Source organism: Nanorana parkeri, unplaced genomic scaffold (genome assembly GCF_000935625.1).
Source record: "Nanorana parkeri isolate BGI_ZX_2015 unplaced genomic scaffold, ASM93562v1 scaffold667, whole genome shotgun sequence".
NCBI classification, from domain to species: Eukaryota; Metazoa; Chordata; class Amphibia; order Anura; family Dicroglossidae; genus Nanorana; species Nanorana parkeri.
Window position 1 is genome coordinate 316,238 of NW_017306935.1, and position 15,841 is coordinate 332,078.

General features: G+C 42.2%; 1 protein-coding gene across 2 annotated transcripts in view; it reads left to right on the top strand.

Moving 5' to 3' along the window:
• The window catches only part of HDLBP (high density lipoprotein binding protein), a 51,553-nt gene that overhangs the window by 28,410 nt on the left and 7,302 nt on the right, over positions 1 to 15,841 (top strand). For both annotated transcript variants that reach the window (XM_018563495.1, XM_018563494.1), the window contains exons 8-27: positions 505 to 711; positions 798 to 905; positions 1,014 to 1,118; positions 1,359 to 1,437; positions 2,766 to 2,905; positions 2,991 to 3,095; positions 3,178 to 3,291; positions 6,010 to 6,096; positions 6,194 to 6,325; positions 6,928 to 7,146; positions 7,590 to 7,811; positions 8,117 to 8,335; positions 8,425 to 8,569; positions 8,674 to 8,822; positions 8,924 to 9,028; positions 10,343 to 10,477; positions 11,414 to 11,557; positions 12,007 to 12,186; positions 13,644 to 13,760; positions 13,921 to 14,055. In XM_018563495.1, coding sequence (XP_018418997.1) covers positions 505 to 711; positions 798 to 905; positions 1,014 to 1,118; positions 1,359 to 1,437; positions 2,766 to 2,905; positions 2,991 to 3,095; positions 3,178 to 3,291; positions 6,010 to 6,096; positions 6,194 to 6,325; positions 6,928 to 7,146; positions 7,590 to 7,811; positions 8,117 to 8,335; positions 8,425 to 8,569; positions 8,674 to 8,822; positions 8,924 to 9,028; positions 10,343 to 10,477; positions 11,414 to 11,557; positions 12,007 to 12,186; positions 13,644 to 13,760; positions 13,921 to 14,055 — 2,847 coding nt within the window. The remainder of the gene's footprint in view (positions 1 to 504; positions 712 to 797; positions 906 to 1,013; positions 1,119 to 1,358; positions 1,438 to 2,765; positions 2,906 to 2,990; positions 3,096 to 3,177; positions 3,292 to 6,009; positions 6,097 to 6,193; positions 6,326 to 6,927; positions 7,147 to 7,589; positions 7,812 to 8,116; positions 8,336 to 8,424; positions 8,570 to 8,673; positions 8,823 to 8,923; positions 9,029 to 10,342; positions 10,478 to 11,413; positions 11,558 to 12,006; positions 12,187 to 13,643; positions 13,761 to 13,920; positions 14,056 to 15,841) is intronic.

Consider the following 15,841-nt stretch of genomic DNA (forward strand, 5'->3'; position numbering starts at 1 on the left):
AGAGGTATACAAAAAATACAGCTCCCAGGGCTTTTACTGTTTGGTTACCATGTCCTGCGAGTCTGTTAGTTGCAATGATCTTTGAGGACTATTGTCCTGTTTCCCTATTCACTCTTATTGGCTGTGGTTCACAAAAGCGACATCTAAAATTGCTGTGTAGCATATGTTTCTACAAAAAAAATCTGCACTGTAAAATGTACTTTGTACATGCCTTAGAACTGCCAACATGGGCATGAAGCACCTTTTTAACCCGAGTATAACCCAATATCATAAAGAAGAGTTATCTGTCTGTTATCTATTGAGCCATTCCTGTACATATTGTGATACAGGACAAAGTAAAGGAGACTGTTTGCCTGCTGGAAATTCTTTCTTTAGATTGAATAAAAAGTAAGGTTGAGAATAAAAATAGGAATGTTTTTGGTATGATTATGTTGGATTTGTGACTTGTTCTTTCAAAAATCTCAAGTGGACTTGAAACTAATGTCCGCCTCTTCCTTCCTGTAGAAGAAGAAAACCACCAGCATTGCTGTAGAAGTGAGAAAGTCTCAACACAAGTATGTCATTGGTCCAAAGGGCAATAGCTTGCAGGAGATCCTTGAGCGCACTGGAGTGTCTGTAGAAATTCCTCCCAGTGATAGCAGTTCAGAGACTGTCATCTTGCGGGGTGAACCTGAGAAACTGGGCCAGGCATTGACCGAAGTGTATGCGAAGGTAAAGACAAGTATGTGCATGGTTTCTTCTAGTTACAAGAGATATTATTCAAGACCTCTTACATGATTGTAATCTGTCTTGTCAAGGCAAACAGCTTCACAGTGGCAACTGTCACTGCTCCATCCTGGTTGCATCGGTTCATTATTGGCAAAAAAGGACAGAACCTGGCAAAGGTCACACAGCAAATACCAAAGGTGAGGTTAGCCTTTGTATGTTTAGGTTGTTGCCTTTTGTAGTGAGTGGACTTGGTTACACATTTGAAGGTCTCGTTTATGATAATGTTCTGATTTTGGTCTCTGTAGGTGCACATTGAGTTTACCGAAGGGGAAGATAAGATCTCCCTGGAGGGACCCACAGAAGATGTCGCAGTTGCCCAACAGCAGATGGAAGTGCTCGTCACTGACCTGGTCAGTTGCATGTTTTTCCACTAGACCTTGCTGTTATGTTCATGATGCCACTTACGGATTATCCTTAAATAAAAATAATGTGGAACTTTATTTTTCTTCTAGTTTGATCTTTTGAAAATCAATTGAATGAATTTACTTTTTGAACATTTGTAAAAATTATAGCATATGGCTTAATTAAAGAGAAATGATTTCTTATTTACATTGCTTAGCCTTTTTAATTTCTTGTATTTAATCTTTTAGATTTCTCGAATGGACTTTGCAGAAATAAACATTGACCATCGGTTTCACAGGCACCTTATTGGAAAGAGCGGAACAAACAGTATGTATATCCAGTTTTCTGTCTGGTTTTTTTCTGGGTGTGTTCTTTAAGGTTTTAGTTTAGGTGATATTAGGCATTTACCCACTTTTTTTCCTGTATGATTGCTGCCACTCCTTAGCCCCCTAACAATCAGCTGCTAGATTAAGCCCTACATTCTGCATTTTGCATACAAAGTGATTTAAATGGAGTCTGTTTTAGGAAACGTTTAAAACTCGTTTCGGTTAATTACACATTAGCATTCGATGTAAATCTGCTCTTAGAAACCACTGGAGTTTGTGATCGATCTGCTTAGTGCAAACAAATACTTGTCTGAAGCCTTTATTGTAGAGCTCATTTGAGGGCCTAGTCCAATGTGAAAGGTAGTTGATGGCTTGATGCAAGCTATTAGAATAGGTCATACTGGCCAGTTGTGCAAATGGCTCTGGTACCCCCAGGTTGATGGTGCTGGAGACTTGTATTTAGTTGCACTTGACCATTTGAGCACTTCTGGACTTGGACAATCTACTGCCAGTCTCCACTAACTCGATCATTGGAACCCAAACACTTAGCATTTGCTTTAAGCAAGGACTGTGTTCACAGTACAGAATAGATTTTCTGCTGTTATACGGTTTCTTGCTGGCCTGTTTCTAGTACAGGTGTGATTCTTGGAGTAACAACATAGGGCTGTCCTTTAAAGGAGAACTATGGGGTTAGGGCCTTTCCCCATAGTTCTCCTAAGGGTAACGGGAGGACACAAACTAGCGTCCTCCCGTCACCCAAAGCTCAGTATACTGCAAGCTACAGCTTGCGGTATACTGAGACGCCGGAACGGATCCAGACAATTATGTCTGGATCCACCCAGCTGCGTGAGTGACAGCTGACTCTGCCTATCTAGAGGCAGAGCCAGCTGTACCCGTCCCCTGCCCCGTCCGTTCCGCCAGTCAGCGCTGGAGGATCGGGAGGGGGTAATCCAGTCCCTCCCCTGTCACGGCTCTCTCTACAGATCGTGAAGTGAGTGAGCACAGGTATGTGTTCGCTCACTTCCCGATCTACTGAGCCGACCTGTGACAGTTTCATTGTCACAGGTCGACTCAGATTATGAGGCTGAGTGAAAATCACTCGCCTCATAATTCTACTTTTAAATGTTGGTTGTCTGTGCCTTAAACACTGTTCGCTCTTTTCTGCCTCATGTATGTTTTATATCTTTTGTTCCTTGTGAAAATTCTCTTTTAAGACCAATAAATAAGGCAGTTTGTTTTTTAAACCTTAAAAATTCTTCCAAAGACATGTTGGCATGTTAAATCAAAACTTCAGAAAGCCGTTTAGGAAAATAATGGTGTTTTCTCTAGTTAACAGGATCAAGGAACAATACAAAGTGTCAGTGCGTATTCCCCAGGACAGTGAAAAGAGCAGTGCCATCCGGATTGAAGGTGATCCCCAAGGTGTACAGCAAGCAAAGAAAGAGTTGCTGGAGTTGGCATTACGAATGGTAAGTTAAACAGACATGTTTTGGGGTATTTTTTTTTTTTTCCCGGAAGGGAGACCAACCACTAACACAAACTTTTCCATTTTAGGAGAATGAGCGCACAAAAGACTTGATCATTGATCAAAAGTTCCATCGTACAATAATTGGTCAGAAGGGTGAAAGAATTCGAGAGATCCGAGAGAAATTTCCTGATGTAAGATATTTCTTCAATCTCACAATTTACTTCAGTAAATGTTCTTTGTTTCTTGATTTTAGTATGCTTATTTCCTTTCTAGGTGATTATTAATTTCCCAGATCCAGCTAACAAGAGTGACATAGTACAGCTGCGTGGGCCTAAGAATGAGGTGGAGAAGTGCACGAAGTATCTGCAAAAAATGCTGACAGAGATGGTAAGGGCAGCTTTTACGCAGTCTAAAGAATCTTTCACACTAATGTATATGCCTGCAGTTAAAGTAAACCTGTGACAGTACTAATCTGTCCTTATTATGGCTTCAGTACCCAGTGAGTCACTGACTGCAAGTTACCTATGACTTAAAAGAACTATGGCCTAACCCTTTTTGGCCATAGTTCTCTTCAGGGTCACAGGAGGACATATATGACTGTGCTCCGGTGACCCAAAACTCAGTATATAAGAGGCTATTGCCCACTATATGTGGACATCGCAGAGCTGCACCTTATCCCGACAATACTGTCCAAATCCACCCTGCTGGCTGATAGCGGACTCTGCCTCTCTATAAGCAGAGCCAGCTGTGTCCATCCCCTCCCCGTCTGTTCCTTCAGTCGGTGCTAGAGAAATGGAGAGGGGCGGGGAATCCCTGCAGGGAGCGGTGACTGACAGTCATCTCTCTGCATGGAGAGGATCGGGAAGTCAGCGATCGGCGGTATGTGTTCGCGGACTTCCCGATCAATAGAGCCGACCTGTGACAGCTTCGGGGTCACAGGTCAGCTTGAAATGTTGGGGATGAGTGTTTTTCACTCGCCCCATATTTCTCTAACTTAGAAAATACATACACTGAAACAAAAAAAAAAAAACTTTTACTGTGAAAATAACTGCAAAAATGTACATTTCTTGTGGGCATCTATAAGTTGTTTTAATGGGCTAATGAGCTTTAAATGTTGGGGACATGTTCTTTTATACCCCTTTAAAAAAAAACAACATATGCTTGGCTGTTCATGAAATCTAGGAAAAAGTTTGTTGCCTTTAGCAACCATTAAGGTTTTGTCGTTCTCATCAAATGTTTTTGTTGCAACTTCAAATTTTTTGACGTTATTATATATCGGTACCAGTGACCATGGAAGTTTAATAGAAATTGTTATAAACTTCACTGCATAAGCAGGTTAGATCTGCCTGTGCTTGCTTGATGAAAGTTTGTGCTCTGCTATTGTTACTTATTCGTGACAGTCATTGTTAAAGCAAATGAGGGTTGAAAGGTTTGCTCACTTTCCTATGGATCAGGGGTAGGCAACCTTGGCTCTCCAGCTCTGCTGAAACTACAAATCCCATCATGCTTCTGCCTCTGGTAGTCATGCCTGTGGCTTGCAATGCCTTATGGGATTTGTAGTTTCAGCACAGCTGGAGAGCTGAGGTTGCCTACCCCTGCTATAGATGGAATGTTGTGTGTGACTGCAGAAGTCTTCCAATTGATGAATCACTGAGCACTTCTTGCACTCTTTTACTCAAGTTAATGCTCTACACGGCCAGATTTACGCAAATTAAAATTGACAGTTGCCTGCATATATTTAGCACTGAATGCCTGTCCTCAGTCATTAGTGTTGCTCATTTTTTTAACATATTCGTGCATTAATAAAGCAATGCAAACATATTATCCCCTTCATGACTGAGGCCCTTTTTTCAATTTTTGCACCCATGTTATATTCCACATTTTAGGCCTGAAAATGACGTAACACCCCCCAACATTATATATTTTCTGAATGCCAAGAACCTATAGAATAAAATGGTGGTAGTTGAAAAGTCGCCGGGAGTCTGTTTAAACAGCCCCGATGCTGGCGACGTACACTGTACGTAGTCAGTCACGAAGGGGTTAATAGTCTGTGTACAGTACCTCCAAGGCTTTATTCTCAATTAAACAGTTTTATTGCAATATGTTACAAGTAAAAAAATCAAGCTACAGCCGCTGCTTTAACTGGCCGCTTGTTTTGTACCAGATAAAGTATTTCCAAAATTGTTGAGGATCCATAAGCTATTGGAGCTAGGCAGAGCTGTCATAACTGTTCAAAACTTCTAAGACACTTACCGTATTTTTCGCTCCATAAGACGCACTCTTTCCCCCCCCAAAAGGAGGGGGAAAATGTGCCTGCGTCTTATGGAGCGAATCCCGACGCCAGAGACGTGCAATTTCGGGCACCGGGCGAGTAGTTTTTTTGTACATTTAGCCCTGCTAAAGCAGAGTTAAATGTACAGTAGGAGCCACTGCTCATTTAATACAAGTGATCTGATTATATCACTTGTATTTAAAACCGAGCGGTGGTGATCGAGACCACCATAGAGCTGATGAAGAACGGACGTTCTTCGTCTGCTCTGTGTGATCACTGAGACCGTGGTGCTGTAATCACAGCGCCACCTGTCTCAGCGGTCACTAACTGCAGCTTCTGTCACAGAAGCTAAGGTCTATCGAGTGCTCCATAAGGCACACTGGACCTCCCTGCGTCCTATGGTCAGGGGTAGGCAACCTTGGCTCTTTGGAACGCAAAATACGGTAATTCTTTTTTTGTGGAAGTACTATGTACTCCAAAATGTATAGTCAGATGAAAGTAAAATAGTAAGCGTGAGGTGGAGAAAATGGAGAGCAGATGACAGTAAAGGATGGTGACATGATGTCAAGAAAAGCAAGCAAGGTTGCCTGTTGCATCCATTGCCCATCTGCACTGCAGCAACAAGCGTTTGCAGATTCTTAGGTGTCCATATATTCTTTATTTCTGGTGTCCATAGTTTGTTTTAAAATGTGATGGCCTTGCTTTTGTTTTAGTTCAGAGTTTTTGTTCAGTTCAGAGCATTCATGAGAAATCTGTCCAAATTGGTGATCTTTGATGGTATTGTATAGAGTAGCATATGCGTAGATCGAATAACCACTTCTTCTTGTATGTAGGTGGAGAACAGTTACACCATCTCTGTGCCAATCTTCAAGCAATTTCACAAGAACATCATTGGGAAGGGTGGTGCCAACATTAAGAAGGTTTGTTTTATGGCTTCAAATAAAGAACCTTACTGTTGTGGCCTAAAATCTAAACTTTTCTCATTTTGGCATTGTATACCTTTCCATCCACGTTCAGATTCGTGAAGAATGGAACACTAAGATTGACCTCCCGGCTGAAAACAGTAACTCAGAAATGATTGTCATCACCGGGAAGAAAACCAACTGTGAGGCTGCACGTGATAGAATCCTGGCTATCCAGAAGGAACTGGTAAGTCCATATCCATGTTGTAGTAAAATGGAGGACTGGGAAGGTAGGGAGGAACTACTAAAATGGAGGACCGGGGGAAAGGATTTTATTCTGCAAGTCATGAATAGCTTCTTTCTCTCCAGTTCTGACAAACATTTGATTTTTAGGGACAAGTCTTTACCAGCTGATTTAGATGTTGAAGCTGGCCACAGAATTACTTTCCTAATCTGACCTTTAAATGAAAGGTCTAAATATGTTTAGTTAACAATTAGACCTCCTTCACACTGCCATATAATACGCTGCGCTGCGTATGGAGCCGTATTTTTGCGCTACGTAAAGATACTCAAAAATAAAATGTTACAGATGCGTTCGGGCTCACAATTTCTGCGCATTTTACACGAGTGCGCACATATATGCGTATGTACGCGTATACAGTACATAAAAGTTTCTATGAGAAATTATGCATTCTGATATTGCATACAATTCGCCACTATACGCATTTACAAATATGCGTACAATTTTGCTCTTGCGTTGTGTGACTGAGGCCTAACCCACACTTCTGACAACATGAAGCAATGGATGTTTTTTTGTTTACTGATTTTGCTTGATGTCCATAATGCTAGGCAAACATCACAGAACTGGAGGTCAGCATTCCATCAAAACTGCACAACTCGCTAATTGGAGCCAAGGGACGCTTCATAAGATCCATCATGGAAGAGTGTGGAGGTGTACACATCCATTTCCCAAGTGAAGGCTCTGGCAGTGATACAGTCACTATCCGTGGACCAGCTCAGGATGTGGAGCGAGCCAAGAAACAGCTGCTGCAGTTGGCAGAGGAGAAGGTAAGCTGTCGAGTTCCAGTAAACTAGTAAGCACCATTTTGTCTTTGTTGTAGAAAGTCATTGCCATAAACTACAAGAACAGCCTTTTTGAAGACCTATAAACATTGTATATGTAGGCTTTGATCTGTACAGTACATCTATTAATTTTATATAGCCGACTAATCTTCATTCACATGTTGTATTACAACTAGCTGTGTCATGTCCATTTTTCAATTAGTCTCCACCCATCCATTGCCTACTTTCTGTTCCAGTTGATAGCCAAGGACCATTTCTCCAAGTGGCACTGTTTTTGGGGGCTTATTTGGGAAAGGGATTGCCTTACTCTGGCAATTGAAAAAGGAGACTATTTCTGATTTATGGATATGAACTTTAAATTTGGGTGGTCATGCTAAGGCACAATATTTTGCGTAGACTGTAATAACGGTTCATTTTGTTCCTTTCAGCAAACTAAGAGCTTTACTGCTGAATTGCGAGCCAAGCCAGAATACCACAAATTCCTGATTGGTAAAGGTGGTGGAAACATCCGCAAAGTACGTGACCTGACAGGAGCCCGTATCATCTTTCCCACTGCTGAGGATAAAGACCAGCAGCTCATCACCATTGTGGGCACAGATGAGTCTGTGAAGGATGCTCAGAAGGAACTTGAGATGCTCATCAAAAGCTTGGTAAGACTTTGGGTACTTTTAAGTATCAAAATGGCCATGCAAGAGGACAGCATGGTCTTGTGACCTGTTAGTCACATAACTGGCTCTTCTCCGAACACAGAACTATGTGGCATTAGAAAAAAGTTTGTAGATTGAATACTGTGCACTGAAAATATATAGCAGCGGGCAAGCGGAAATGTTGTCCACATCCAAAATCAAATGCAAAGAAATGTTACTATATTGGAGAATGTTCTCACCCTGAAATACTGTATTTCCGATGTGAACCGTGTGTGTTTATATAAACACGCATGTAATATTATTTTTAGGATAATGTTGTAGAAGATTTCATGTCTGTGGATCCTAAACACCATCGTCACTTTGTGATCCGACGGGGACAAGTGCTGCGTGATATCGCTGAAGAATATGGTGGTGTAACTGTCAGCTTTCCTCGCTCTGGTGTGCAGAGTGAGCGTGTTACCCTGAAAGGTGCAAAAGAATGCGTTGAAGCTGCAAAGAAGAAGATCCTGGACATCATTGAGGATTTGGTAAGGTGCAGCTTACCAGCTTGTGTGCTGTTATAGGCGTAGCACTTGTATATGACTGGGGCAATAATGTGGCGATATTACTGTTTCAGGAGGCTCAGGTGACCATTGAGTGCATGATTCCTCAAAGATACCATCGATCTATTATGGGACCCAAAGGATCTAAAATCCAGCAGATTACTAGAGAGCATGGAGTGCAGATTAAGTTCCCTGACCGTGAGGAGATCCTTCAGGGAGGTATGAAAACTCCTAGTGCTGTAGTATATTATAAAGTGTCAACTCAGAAAAGCAATCGAATTGAACACTGGCATCCTATAATACCACTTTTGTTTTTTTACTAGCTCCCAACGCTGAGTCACCAGCACAAGAAAACGGAGAGGAAGGGATAGAAGCTAAAGTTGCTGCTGAGCCTGGCTCTCCTAAAAAGTGTGACATCATATTCATATCTGGACGCAAGGAGAGATGTGATACAGCCATTGAAGCACTGAAAGTATGTGAACACTGCTTCTTCATTAGTCATTTTTTCCCCCCCATGACGCATGAAGTAATACCTAATTTTGAATTTCTGACATTAACCTATTCTTTCTGCAGGCTCTAGTACCAGTCAGTATTGAAGTAGAGGTCCCATACGATCTCCATCGTTACATCATTGGACAGAAAGGGTCTGGCATTCGTAAGATGATGGATGAGTTTGAGGTGGGTGCTAATATAGTGCAGTAAGACTTTTTAAAGTGTTTTTTGTTTTTTTGTTTTTTGTCATGCCTTTTTCAAATTTGGGTCTTATTTCACAATCAAATTTAATGTTATCTGTAGAATGTGATTTAATGGCTCGGCTATGTACATGTATTTACATTAATTCTTACCAAGTGAACATTTAGTTTGGACAGTGATGCTTCTCATCTAGAGCAGACATATCTTTTAGTGAAGCGCACTCCAGTCGGCTCATATATGCAGTGCCTTGTGTAAAAGCAACTGCCTGATGGCAGGTCCATATACAGTAGCTCCTTATTAAAATGCAAGTGAAAGCATAAAATCCTATGTCTCAAAGGCATCAAACCGACTCTTTTTAAAGCATGGTGTACAGGCACAAAATTGAAACCACCTTTAAATGCATTACAATATGCCTTTATATGCTTTTTAACCTGTAAAGTGCCAGATTTGTAGTTTTTTATTTATTTTTTTAAACTTTGTCCAAGACTCAGAATATTCTGCAAGTCAATAATGGCAGAATTACAGTACACGTTTCAGTGACCTATGTAATAAAATAGTATGACATTTACTCCCTATGCTAGGGAGAGTGAAATGACCAGTTATAGCAATGTTTAGGTAATCCTGGGTAGTGAATGCTCTTCTATCTTGAAAGTGTAGATGGGGGGGCTAAGAATAGGTAACCGTCAGTGAGTGTACTAGTAGGAAGTAACATTGTTGGAAATGTTGAAGGTGCAATTCAGGGAGGGCAACCATCCTCCTGTATGTGTGTGGCTCCAGATGGGGACCCCCCCCCAGGTGTGCCGTAGTGGCAAAAGGTGTTTATCCTGAGCGGCGAGTGGTGTACCCCATTGTTGGGCTTGGTATGGCCGCCTTCTGAATTTCAGGTGGAAGTACTAGCGTGGGGGAAGGTGCAGAGGCACTTACCAGGAGGGCTCTGTTCCCAGGAATCTGGACGCCAGGCGGGAGCGCATGGTGGCTCGCGCGGGAGGGTAGGGGTGGTTGTGTGGTCCTCCCCCTTCCTTTTAAAGGGGAGGTGGGAAGGGGTGAGGAGAGTATGGGGGATATGTTGATGGTGATTTTGGAGTTTTAATATTCATTTTAATACACGATGAAGCTAAAACTTGCTAAAGCCCACCAGAATGGGCTTTAGCAAGTTTTAAACATTGTCCATATAGCCTTTGGGTCCACACAACTTATTTCCAGTTGTAGATGCATTATTTATGTGTTTTTAGGTAATTTTACTAAGCATGGTTTTAAATGTAATGGTCCTTCTGCTTTACGCATATACTCATGCTGCAGGTCAACATCCAAGTGCCCGCTCCTGAACTCCAGTCTGACATCATTACCATTACTGGGCTTTCCAGCAACCTAGATCGAGCCAAAGGTGGACTTCTAGAGAGAGTGAAGGAACTTCAGGCTGAGCAGGAGGATCGGGTGAGTCTTAGAAGATACTAGGAGTTCAGTGCTCTTGTTTTTCAGCGGTCTTATGGAAACGTGGACTAAAGGAAACCATGACTCCTTCTAGAATCAATATTGTATAAGTAAATAGTTGAAATATTTCTAATAGTGGCTTTAATGTTTTGCGTCTAATATGTAACAACACAGACTCTCCTGTTAATCTTTGTAGACTATTCTTGAAGCCTCTTGACTAGACAGTCATAAAAAAGTATTTAAAAAAAACCTACTTACAACTTGTTTAAAGCCTGCCAGCAGCTGAAGTGACAGGCAGCTCTCCCATTATAATTAGTGTTATATGGCCTCAAATTGGAGCTGAAGGGTGCTTTAATGGCATCAAGAATGCTGTTCATTGCTTACAGATATCTTTTAAAATGCTTTGTAAAAGCGTTCTGTACTCTCTGCTTTTATATACAGTCTGGAGCCTGAAGCATTGGACCAGGGAGACATCTAGAAAATCTAGTATTTATTAAAGTGGTCAGTAGTGGGAGCCTACAAATTACATGTTCCTTGTAATGGTCAGTAAGAAACTATGGATTGTGTTCTAGAATAATACTCCAGATGCATCTCTTGCCTGCAAGGTGTGCTGCAGTGCTGATTTGCTTAGTGTTCACAATAACTAATATAAATTAGGGCACCCATCTTGTGCCAATGTGCATCAAAGCATAGAAAATATCAATCGCCATTTTTTTGGTTTTAAAGGACTTGTTTATGCACATGTACTCTTTTTATGTATATTTGGTGCAGTTATTTGCTGCGGAATGCAGCCTCATAGGGTGTATGCTCTTTTAACTGTGAACATTGACTTCTCTTGAAACTTTACAAACGAAGATGCTGATCAGTTTAAACTGTGAGCAGGAGGAGTAGCAAAACACAATTTTTACCCCATTGTTAATTTTTATGTTTGTTTTGCAGGCTTTGAGAAGCTTTAAACTGGTTATCACGGTCGATCCCAAATTTCATCCCAAGATCATTGGTCGTAAGGGTGCTGTCATCAGCCAGATCCGCACTGAGCATGATGTTAACATCCAGTTTCCCGACAAGAATGATGACAGCCAGGTAAACATTTTAATACAGTGATGTTTATTCTGCTAAACATCACATCAACAAGATTTAACATGGCACGTTTGATTGTAAAAATCTAAAATGTATCTGAAAGCTACATCTATAACTAATCCAAGTCAGGAGGCTGTTCAATATGCTTTAATTGCATGCCGAACTGTTTGATCTCAGATCAGCATGGATATATAAACAATTGACACATTTGCTTAACTTGCAAACAAATCATCAAATCACAAAAAATCTGTTAACTCGTGCTAAATTGATGCGTTTTTACACTGGGGTTGAAGCTGCAGTTAAGTTTTAAATTGGTATATTATGTTCCTGGAGCAAGATAAAGTACATCCTCCTTTGATTGTGAATGACAGTACAGATGTAGCCCATTTCTCTGTGTTGCTGCTCCTATCAGACAATTCCGATATTACATTTCTCTGTTTTAATCTTTCCAGGAACAGATCACCATCACAGGTTATGAGAAGAACACTGAGGCTGCAAAGGAAGCGATCATGCATATTGTTGGCGATCTGGAACAGATGGTGTCAGAAGACATTACTTTAGACCATCGCGTTCATGCCCGCATAATCGGGGCCAGAGGGAAAGCCATACGCAAGATCATGGATGAATTTAAGGCAAGTACTTTCAGAAGGGTATTTCTAAACAAAGGTTTATGCGTTTTGTGTAAAAGGTGGGGAAAAAAAATGTATAGAGTACAAATCCTTTCCATGGTTTATAGCAAATGTATTCAGAAACGGCCAACATATGAACTATTCAGCTTGTAATCTGCTAAATGCAGCCTGATGAGCAGGGAAAAACACTGTTCCGGTCTCTCCCAATTTATTTGCTTTCCTGTTGCTCAGTCCCATCATGTCTTAAGCACAACACAGAAAAGTTGAAGCCAAGCTGTCAATCATAGCTTGTATGTCAGACACCTCTGCCCTCCCTGTGGCAGTCAAATGTCAGGGAAGTAAATAGTGACGGGGATGAGACTTTAGCTCATTACCATTTTCAAAAAAGTTGAACTGTTCATAGCTTCACTATTTCAAATGCTCTCCTTCTGCAAAAGGCACAGGCTAAACAGTTTATGGAGCAGATTATAAGGTTTTGCAATGTTTGTATGTAGGGCTGCAGGTAATTATGTTCATCGATTTAGTTGGCCTATTCGGATAAAAAAATTAAAATCCCATCCTTTAATTTAAAATGAAATACACAAATGCAGGGTTACACGCAAAGTTTACTTCGGACACTGATGCCTAGTGAGTGAAGCTTGAGGATGGAGATGACAAGAAGCAACTTGCGCATGCATGTGGAGCCAGGGAAGTTGGTCCTCTACTGAAGTGTGGTGATTCTGAAATGGACCGGTAGCTATTACATTAAGTATTTCATAGGCAGGAGCTAAAGACACAGATTTAAGCCAGATTTGATTGAAGGTTTTCTATTTGCCGTGAATACTTCATTATTTTTGGAGTCATCCCGGGTGTTCTCTGCCTTAACCATCTCTCCCAAAGTTCTTCAATAAACGTCCATCGAGCATCAAAAAAAAAAAAAAATTTACTTCAGAATAGTACTGCATGCACAAATTTTTTTGCAATCACACAGCATTATGGTACCAAGCGGGCGAGGCGTGTTTGGGGTGCCATTGCACTAAATTGCAACACAGCTCCTGCAGCAGAATTTGTCAGGCTGAAACCAAAAATGACTTTTTGTTCCCCACCTTTTTTATAATTTTTTAATATATATCTATAATTGTAAGCACATGGCGCTTAAATAGCTTCAGCCAGGGAATGACAGCTGCCGGTGGCAAGATACCCCAGACGGTAGCTGAATGTTAATACAGCAGCTAGCGGGTTAGTGCAATAACCAGCCTGCTATTTGCCATTTCAAATTGCAATTGTCCACTGTTTGCTGTGCCGCCTTCCCAGCATGGAGGAGAGAGCCAGGGGCTGCAACCAACTAATCGATGATAATAGTTGACAGCTACTCATCGTCGATTTTATTATTGCTTAATCGATTAGTTGGTTGCAGCCCTATTTGTATGATAATGGGAATGTAGAGGTTTACTTTAAACCCTTCTCCCCCCTTCTTCCAGGTGGATATTCGCTTCCCTCAAACTGGAGCCCCTGACCCCGACTGTGTGACTGTAATGGGCAAACCGGAGGATGTGGATGAAGCCATCGATCACTTGCTAAATTTGGAGGAGGAATATGTAAGTGTGTTCAGTCAATATCGGGGCTGATTTTTACTTGGGTATTGTCTGGAAATCATAATTTCAAGTGCCATAATTTGCAAACGTTAACAATATTCTAGTTCAAAAAAAATCTTTGCTTTGGAACAAATGAGCTTTAACTGACACTGCCCTTTTTTAGATGGCTGATGTGGCGGAGAATGAAGCGATGCAATCGTTCATGAAGCCCCACTCTCAGGAAGAGTCCAAGCCCCAGCCATCCAAGGGCTTTGTGGTGCGTGATGCCCCCTGGGCAGCTTCAGGCAACAATGAGAAGGTGAGATTTTGCAAAGCCCCCAAAGATGGTGCCCTCTATAATGTAATGGGGATATGTTACTGTATAGGTGGACTTTGTCTAGACCATGGGACCAGTATATCGCCTGGGCAACGGGTACTTGTACTGGATTTGAGACAGATCTTTTTCTTTAACATTGCCTTCTAAACAGAGTTTTTTGGGTTTTTTTGTAAAAAAAAAAAAGGCAAGAAAATATTTAGCAAGCTAGAATTACGGATTCTTTTGTAAATTCCTTTCTGTAATGGTCAGAGTTTCGCATTTTAAAAATATACATTCAACCTACCTCCAGGTTGTTCTTTTTGTCAAGTACAAGGTTGCAAATCAGCCCTTAATCTCTTGGTTTGAGGAAATTTTGTTTTTTCTACTGTAACATACCTAGCTCAAACTGTTGCTGCCATTACATAATACATAATGTGTTCTGTTTCTAAAATTGGCTCGTACACTAGGGGTCTTAAAGTACCGGCCCGTGGGCCAATTGCGCCCCGAGAGCCGGTACTATGTGGCCCGCAGCCAGCTGACAAGTCGGGCACGCGGTCCAAGACTCGCGGGAGCAGCTACACGGTCTGCAGACCGCATAGCTGCTTCTCTGTGCAGACACTCGTATCCTTTTTCGGCCAGGCAAAAAGGTAAGCAGGAGGGGGCTCTTTCTTTTATTTTATGTGACTGTGTGGGGGTGTGGAACAGGATTGTATTATTGTATCGAGGGGAGAGGTGGTGGTATTATTTTAGAAGTGCAGGGGTAGTATGTTTTTTATACATCTTGTAAGGGGAGTGGGCAAATGTATTAGGCTCCTAGTAAAGAAAAGTCACTAGCACTCCAGCATAAAAACAAGTCAATATTTATTGACTACTTAGTCTGTGATGATGTGACAGTAGTCCATAAATATTGACTTGTATTGACGCTGGAGTGCTAGTGACTTTTTTCTTCACCTGGATTCATTTTGCGGAGGCATCCTCTTTCATTTTAGCACCCTGTCAGGAGTGTGATGCGTTTCTATGTGCTTTGTATTAGGCTCCATTCACATCTTTTCTCTCCCGTTCATTGAAGGAAACAGGGCAACAGATCGTAGATCCTGTATGGTAGGGTAATATCGCCACCTGCAGGAGAAGGACGCTAGGCACACAACTAAAGACCAATTACAGCCTTGGGGTGGCCCCTGCTGGTGGCCCAACCCCCCACCTGCTGACAAGTCTCCAGTTTTTTGCCTAGCGTCAGGAGTAAGGAGCTAAAAATGTTTCTCTAGAAAATTTATTTCCTTTTTCCGTTTTTTTTCGCGATTCTTCTAGCAAGTGTCACCAGGGCGACATGCTGGATGGAGATGGATCCTTGTAGTCTCCCCTGGGTGGCCGTCGAGCGCATGCAGACTCTGCCACGGTGGGTCGGCTGCGACTATTAGTCCCTATGGGTGCCTGCGGGTTCGTCCCGGGGGGTGCATATGACAGGGGGTCCTGGCCCGCCTGTCACAGCACTCCCTGCAGGCTGGTGGCGCCGCGTCTGCGGTCGGGGGCGCTCGCCTTTCGCTGCTTCCCTGCATGCCTGGGCCTGGTAAGTATCTGCTGTGCCTGTGCTGTGGGAACCGGCTCTCAGGTAAGCTGGCTGCACTGGGTCTGTCCCAGCTGCAGCTTTTCAGCTCCCCCTCCCTCCCTCTCCCTCATGGGGCCTGGATGCTTGCCTGGCCAGCTGGGGCTGCCCTGGCCAGCGGGTGCCTGGGTGTGAGCTATGTAGGGAGGCTTGGGTCGGCTGAGGGTGTCAGTTTGCTCTCAGGTA